Source organism: Choristoneura fumiferana, chromosome 8, assembly GCF_025370935.1.
Source record: "Choristoneura fumiferana chromosome 8, NRCan_CFum_1, whole genome shotgun sequence".
Classification (NCBI taxonomy): domain Eukaryota; kingdom Metazoa; phylum Arthropoda; class Insecta; order Lepidoptera; family Tortricidae; genus Choristoneura; species Choristoneura fumiferana.
This window is the reverse complement of record NC_133479.1, coordinates 11,468,009-11,476,091: the sequence shown is the minus strand read 5'-3', so window position 1 is coordinate 11,476,091 and position 8,083 is coordinate 11,468,009. Positions and strand designations below refer to the sequence as shown.

The following is an 8,083-nucleotide window of genomic DNA, read 5'->3' as shown; positions in this document are numbered from 1 at the left end:
CGATGGATGCATTACGACGGTAAATTATTTGGAACAGTGTGGTATGTGCCAACCGACGACCGAATGGTTCGAGAATCTTGGCTACTAAGCTTGAGGTCGGGTTCGATACCTAGCCCCTATATCGTAAAAGTTACGAGTGCTACAATTCATACTAAAATTATAAATGCGAAAGTGAGTGTTTGTATGTTTGTCAGTCTTTCACGTCGAAACGGAGCGACGGATCGACGTGATTTTTGGCACAGAGATAGTTTATGGGCCAGAGAGTGACATAGGCTACTTTTTATCCCGGAAAAATGCACAGTTCCCAAGGGAACAGCGCGCGATAACCGAACTCCACGCGGGCGTAGCCGCGGGCAAAAGCTAGTTCTACATAATTGACACTTTATTTGAGAAACATATCAATGCTGGAGAAAAAAATTGGAAAGGTTTACCTCGTGTCTTGTGTGTATATCATCATCGTCCCAGCCTATACGCCCCACTGCTGGATACTGGCCTCTCAGAATCAGAGGGCTGGTGAATGGTGACTTGTTCCGTGATATTTATTAATTTAATCACACAAATGGGATTAACTTAACATGGAAGACGATAACGAACGATTTACTAGTAAATATATCTAAAACTCCAGGAATACTTTTATTTTAAGAATAAAAAAATGGAAATGATAGTAAAAACGTTTTATTCAAATCCAAAATCTGGCAGCACTGTGTGACTTAAATCTATTTACAACAGCTTCGAAGTCTAAGTACAGGCTTATATGGAATGTCAACCGTATCATAATTATTATTCAAATATTAAATCTGTAATGTGGTTTAAAATTAGTGCAATATGCCGGCTCTGGCACAAAAATGAATTTTCCTAAACTACTTACTGTCATACCTCGTTTGACGATTCCCATTACTTCTACATGCAAAAGACAAGGCATTGATCCAAAAAATGACAACAAAACTCAACAGTACACGTAAGTATATTTTTCAAAAGTTACGTTAATGTGTGCAAATATGTACTCATTTTAGAGCCGGCATATCAGACCAAAGAATTCCTAAAAACATGAGTCATAATTAAAACTGTTCTAACCAATTCTACCTGGGCACTGTCACTGTTCCACTTAAACATAAATAAAATACAAATTCATGCTAAAATATTTACATCGTCTTAAATATATTGTTTCCTTACTTGTGTTTTAGTATAATTATTGCTTTTTATTATATGTTTCTCATATTTAATTTGACATATATCCATAATATCATCTTTGTTTACTCGAACAAAATGAACGAAGATTGCATCGTAGATATGTCGCTTAAAGTGTAGTGAATGGTCAGGCCAGGCCCTTAAATTATTTAATTTTTATATCAATTTACGAAACTTAAATTTTATATAATTATATATTTTTAACCTATTATTGGGTTTGAACTAACCCTAATTCATTTTTGTATATTATTAAAACTTTCCTTGCAGAATGGAAAAATGTATTTTAACAACTTTCCTTCTTGCATTTCAAATTACAGTTAAAATCAACACAAGCAAGGGAAACCTAATTGATGGAGAAATATCAAAATATTTTTTGGGAGAAATAAAATCTTGTTGAACAACAATAAAATTATGTACGTTTAATTTTAGAGCTTTACTAACATTTCAGATAGATATTGTGAAAACACGTAATCAACAAAATGTTAGAATGATAAATCAAAAAAGATATTTTATGTTTTAGTTAGACCTGAAAGTCTAAGTAAATCTTTTAATGTAAGTTGGACATTTTATCTCTTTAAAACTATGATCATTTCCGTTTTTTGTACAAATCAAGTTAAGACTAGACACATTTAAAATCACGAAATACTGACTTTGTAAATGAACCCGGTACCTTCGCAACCCAAAATAAACACTTGGTGGCAGGCAAGGCATAAAGGTTGTATTTCATTGATACGGTCTTCCGCAAAGAGACGTCTGAATCTATTAATTATTGATATTATAAACTTTTAAAAAGCAACAAGACTTCATTTCTCACTAACACGATCACACTTTAAAAGACTACATCTAAATTTACAGTTCATCCCAGTCCGCAGAGTAGACTTCAAATTGAAAGGGTCACCTATTAAAATTCAATATTTTATTCGCTTAACGAAACATGAACTAAATGACAAAATGCTTGCTTGTAATTCGACACTTGCCTACAATCGCGCTGAATCTTTTTAATGCTTGCTTGTTGAATATCGAGAAGATAGGAGGAATGTAACCAAAACATTTCCTTTTGCTCTACATCTTTCGATATCACCTTAATGTCTCACGGAGAAATGAATGTTAGGATTGTCGAGTAAACAGAGAAACAGGGTAGGGTATTCCTCAGCGACGCAGTTCCCGACCTAGAGCTAGTTAAGGAATGACCACAGTTAAACCTTCAACGCTTCCATAACTTGCAACCAAGTAGCATATTCAGGTTTCAGATCAAATGCGAGACAACATTATAATAGGATAGCCAAGCCAACATCTTTCAGAGGCATAAACCTGTAATGTTTTCCGTCAAATCCATTAGATTTTTGTATATTAACATCACTATGTTATACCTAATGGTAAATACAAATGATTATTTGTGGATTTTTTTATAGCACCACATTTGATTTTGCCAATGGGTTTAATCGGCATCATCGCATTTTCATTGTTATGCTATTATCGCATTAAGAGATGACAACGCAAAAGATATGCGTTTTCGTTACTTTCGCTCAGTGCCGTAATCTCATAAATTTTTAAATTATTGGACAGTTCCACATAGCCAACAAGCTGATGTGTATCACTAGAATGAATCGCAATTACGGACCCTCATCTTGAGGTTATAAAAATACCAAAGGTACTTTTACTTTACTTTTACTTTTATCAACTGCCGACATAAAACATAAACAAACAGATTTTCAAGCCAGGCCCAGCATTTTAGGTAAAAATTTTTTTGCTGAGTTGTAGCGTTGCATAAAACTTTTGAAAAAAAATTGATACAACCTACCGTACGCCTAGCCATGGCACAAATCTAGTGATGCTGTAAATGTATTCCACAAGCTATCCAATGGATCTTCATAGAGTGACCGATACAGACCATCCTATTACAACAGCAGCAGTGAGAGCTTTCGCGTCGGGAACTAAGAGCGGTGTTTGTTGCGATTTATGGACTGCAGAAGCCGCCGGCCCCACCACTCCTCGAGGTTGAAGGGTCTGAAGTTGGCCAGTTGTCGGGGAGACACTACCTCTTGGTAGTACCTCGCGTCTTCGCTGCCCCGGTCTAGCTCTCGCGTCACCTGGAAGTCAATGGGAGATGGGCAAGATGTAATGTTAGCTACTTTAAGGATACCACAAATGGAAAAAAGAACACTATAAATCACTTAGTTGTCAGTCTGTAGGTCTATCTCTGTTCATCAAGAACCTTTCCCTTGCAAAAGCTTGGTAATTTCAAGTTGAAATTAATAAGAAACTCTTCAGCCTATAACCTCGCACCCGTTTTTTTAAATATTATTTTAATATTCTATTTCTCTCGTCTGAGTTGCTACACTCTTGACAGTGGTTGCTGTCGCCAGATGAGAATTAGTAGTGAACCTTCATTATGCCTCTCTTGGCAAAATAGTGTACTGCTTTAGCCTTCCCTTCCACACCCTACCACCACACCCCTTCCACACCGCAGAGCTGATGTCCAGAGTTTGTAGTTAGGAATAAAGAGTACTGCTGCTCGCTCTCACGCTAGGTCTTATACGACACCTATAGAAAATGTGTCCGTCCTATTCTAAAACCTGGCATGGCATGAGTAAATTTTTTTAGATTTTATTTATTTTATTGAAGGCGTTACTTTGCAGAGGTCCATATCAAAATAAAATAATTTCTTTGCTCACCCGCGTCCTTATGATAGCTACGTTTATGCAAGATATGCGTGTTTATGCAGTTCCTCCACCTCCACACTGTAAGAACACACAAATCACACAAACCCATCTATCACCACCACCAGACTACACTGACCCGTTTCGAACTCAACCAGAGCTCATTCTCAAAGCAACACAACTGTACACCATAGATTTTATTATTTGATTAGTATTTCTAGAGATAAACAAGACTTGAATTCAGCTTATTTTTTAACTTACTGCTATCAACAAGATGCCTCATTGATAGGATGTCTTGTTGATGCATCAGCATATAAGATGGCTTATTTATTTGGGTGAGACTCCGAAGCATTTTAATTGCAGTTTCTTCATTGTTAGCCTATTCTGTCCCACTGCTGAGCAAAGGCCTCCCCCCAATACTTCCACTGCTCTCTGCCATTTCCTATGTATTACGAAAATTAGCTAATAATATGTCCATCAATTGACCTACATCAATAGATATCTATCATAAGGGAGTGGGTGTAATTATTTATATAGTTCATTGATATGGATGGACCCCGCAAAGTAACACCTGATTCGATAAATTATTTAAAAATCATATCATCCTCACCTTATTCCAAGAATCATATATGTAATTAATGATGTCATCCTGTTGATTGGTGTTGTTGTTATTGTTGTTGTTGTTGTTGTGAGGAGGAGGCTGAGCCGGAGGGCTAAGTCTGGCGCTGTGCCCGTTGGAGTGCCGCTTGCCCAGGTGTGGCAGGCTTCGAGGACCACTGTTCACATAGCTGGATCTGCAATACAGTATTTGACTATTTTGTATATGTTTTATAAATTAAAACTACACAATGCCTGTTATCGAATAGAAAAACAATTTTAAGCTACCTTTACAAATAACAAAGTTACAAAGGTTTGAAATTCAAGATTAGACAGAGAAAAACATACTGGCATGTGACGTCACACGCCAGTACCGCCATACTTGCTGCATAGAGAAAAGCGTTTGAGAAAGAGTCTAAATCCAATTTTCAACCCATTTAAATTTTCTCTTTGCTAGCTGAACACTATCTGTATATCTATATTTTCATAATAATATTAAAATATGGCAAAATCAGGAGTTGTCAAATACCATATTGATTACATGGAGATTAAGGTGGGAGGGAGGATGATACTAAGTTAACACTTTTCCAAATACAACCTTGCTAAATTTGCAATAAAGTACAAAATTAATTGGAGTTCTTTTAAATGTTAGTTTATTTTTTAATTCACAAAAAGAAGCCTCTGTCACTCTCTGGCCCATATCTGTATGCAAAAAATCACAATCCGTCCCTCCGTTTCGACGTGACAGACGGACAAACACACAACCATAGAATCCCACACACACTCGCATTTATAATATTTAGTATGATGGATACATTATTCCTGATTAAAAAGTTTGTCTTATTTTGGGAAAGTGCAGCAGTTAAAAGACAAGGTTGGAGGCAAAACTAGTGATAAAGTTGGTGGGGTTGCAATAGTAAGTCATAATAAAGACCGTGACATTGGGGTGGTGCAAATTTACTATCTACCTACCTTATGTAAATATCACATACCTGCAGTATGCAGTATCTGCAGTATGTGTTATTATTTAATATTTGTTTCAGTTCAATCAAACAATTTATAGTACAAATTGAATATTACTTTTGTCAGATATGAGGATATTGTCCAAGATATGAAGATTTGCATTATCCCCCATGATGAATAAAATTAAAGTGATATATAAGCAGAAGAAGTATTTGTTGAACTTTGCAATTGAGTCTTCTAATGAGAAAGCATAGTCACACAGATGCATTTAATCCTCGAAAAAACAAGTGATACAAATGTCTAAATACAAAATCAGTCTATTTACATTAAAACAAAGTAAAAGTAAGGCATTAAAGGTAATCACTGTCTACATCCTGTAACAAATATAGATAATACAGAAGTGTTTGCAACAATACAAAGAACAAAGAAATCTTGCTTAGCAATGTCAGTTGTGTATAATAATAATATTTGTATTTGTTAACATATAGCTCAGCAGCAACCAATATTCAAAAGTAATCAATACGGGTTCGACTTGTAAAAAACCATTTAAAAAAAAGTATTTTCAGAGATAAGGGCTTCATACTCCCATGTGGGTTTGAAAGGGAACTTAGTGTGGTTTTTAGTGGGCATCCCCCTCTTCATGGGTGAGCTCCACATATCCTCTGCTTCCCCGAATAGGGCTGGATGTATATTTTACACCATAAAAAGAAAAAGATGTACATTTTTTTTACATATTTTCTTTATTAACTTTAAAACTACAAATTGTAAAAAACATAATTCTCAGCAGTATTTAGATTATTTTATCCTTGGTAAAACGTAATATACATAGGCTTACTTTGTTTATACTGTCTGTCCTTTCATTTTTTAATCTCATGACATCTAAACTTTAGAAAAAAAAAGAAATAGTGTGTTGCCCTTACTAACACTGATAATGCGGCCATGCTTTGTTTACATAAACATTACGTGCGTATTTTATTAAATACAGACGATAACCAGCGCACGCGAGGAACGCGATAACAAAGTAACGCTTCAATAAAACAATAAGCATACCTAACCAATGAACAATCACAAAAACGTTTCATGAGATCTAACTACTATACTACACAAGTACGTACTCTAACGATTATTCGCTCGATAACACATAACGAGAGAAGAAAAACTTGACTGAGCAGACTACCATCTACAATCGAAGAAAAGATAACTTGCAAAGCTGTAACAAATGATCATGTTGTTTACAACGCACGCCACGTAAGGTGAAAGTAAGCTAAAACGTGCGAAAGTACAATGAAATCTCTTACCTCATATTATTTCTATCCATGTTTTTAAAACAATCACGACTGCTTCAGTAATTAGATATATATAGTTTAAAAAACTTAGCCTACTTAAGATCAAAACTCAATACATTTCTGATTACAATATGGGGAAACAAATAATTATAATATAAAATTAATTAATTCACAAGAAAGATAAATAGGAATAGGACGCCACCTTACATACGCGCACACAAATGAACGAAACGAACGACACGACACAAAACATATGTCAAACAAATACTACGGTCCGAATGCAACATTTATTCGTTCCGATTTGGTTCCAACGCAATGAAGAATGAACCACGCACGGGTTTAATAAAGGGAGAAAACGTTTTACTACAATTTGGACAGTCAAATCTATTGATAGCTGTGCTGTAGTGTCTCGTTATTGGTTATAAAATGTTGCGCCAAATAGAAACACCAATCGTGTAACGGAGTTCTTACACCATAGCTACAACAACCGAATGCTGGCGATGCTACCTAAATAAACACTTCGGACATAGACACGCAGTACCTAATGCTACTTTTACACGCTTGCCGAGGCTTGCCAAGCGGCTACCAACTCAAAGCATTACAAACGCTTGAGCTTGAATGCCATTTACACGCTTGCAAGCGCGTCAGCTGGGCTACTATGAAACTCGAAAATCGAAGTTCGTATCGTACCGTCCCGCTGATGCTTATATTATTTAATACGAGTTAGAGGGACGGTACGATACGAACTTCGATTTTCGAGTTTCGTAGTAGCCCTGCAGTATATTCCGGACAGCAGGGCTACTACGAGACTCGAAACTCGAAGTTCGTGTCGTGCGGTCCCTCTGACACTTATGCTATTTAACATGAGAGCGATACGAACTACGAACTTCAAAGCAGGTGGTAGGACCTTGTGCAAGGTCCGCCCGGATTGCTACCACCATCTTGCTGGCTAATCCTGCCGTGAAATAGCAGTGCTTGCATTGTTGTGTTTCGGCGTGGAGAGTAAGACAGCCGGTGAAATTACTGGCACTTGAGGTATCCCATCTTAGGCCTCTAGATTGGCAACGCATCTGCAATCCCGCTGGTGTTTCAGGTGTCTATGGGCGGTGGTAATCTCTTACCATCAGGTGACCCACTTGCTCGTTTTCCATCCGGTCGAATAAAAAAAAAAAGTCGAGTTTCGTAGTAGCCCTGCTGTGTTGAAAAACGACACCGGCCGATCGGCGGCAAGCGCTGGCAAGCTCACGCAAGCCTATCCAAACATGCCGTTTACTTACACGCTTGTACTGGTGAGAGCTTGCCGAAACTTGGCAAGCGCTATGCTAATATTATGCACTCTAGGCTAGACGTGCCGCGTGCCTATACTCCATTTATTTTAACATTTGAAAC

General features: G+C 36.9%; 1 protein-coding gene across 1 annotated transcript; it reads right to left on the bottom strand.

Annotated features, from left to right (window-relative positions):
* Positions 1 to 659: 659 nt before the first annotated feature.
* LOC141430508 (uncharacterized) lies at positions 660 to 6,941 on the bottom strand. Its single transcript, XM_074091228.1, has 3 exons — positions 6,707 to 6,941; positions 4,459 to 4,642; positions 660 to 3,278 (listed from the first exon to the last, which is right to left on the bottom strand). The coding sequence occupies exons 1-3, from the start codon at positions 6,724 to 6,726 to the stop codon at positions 3,123 to 3,125; spliced, it is 360 nt and encodes a 119-aa protein (XP_073947329.1). The 5' UTR covers positions 6,727 to 6,941; the 3' UTR covers positions 660 to 3,122.
* Positions 6,942 to 8,083: the final 1,142 nt, after the last annotated feature.

Bases quoted from the DNA above. Each gene is read 5' to 3' on its own strand.
- LOC141430508 (XM_074091228.1), bottom strand. From the start codon at position 6,726: ATGGATAGAAATAATATGAG. The intron at 4,643-6,706 runs GTAAGAGATTTC...ACTGTATTGCAG, and splicing joins ATGGATAGAAATAATATGAG to ATCCAGCTATGTGAACAGTG. The intron at 3,279-4,458 runs GTGAGGATGATA...ATTGACTTCCAG, and splicing joins TATATGATTCTTGGAATAAG to GTGACGCGAGAGCTAGACCG.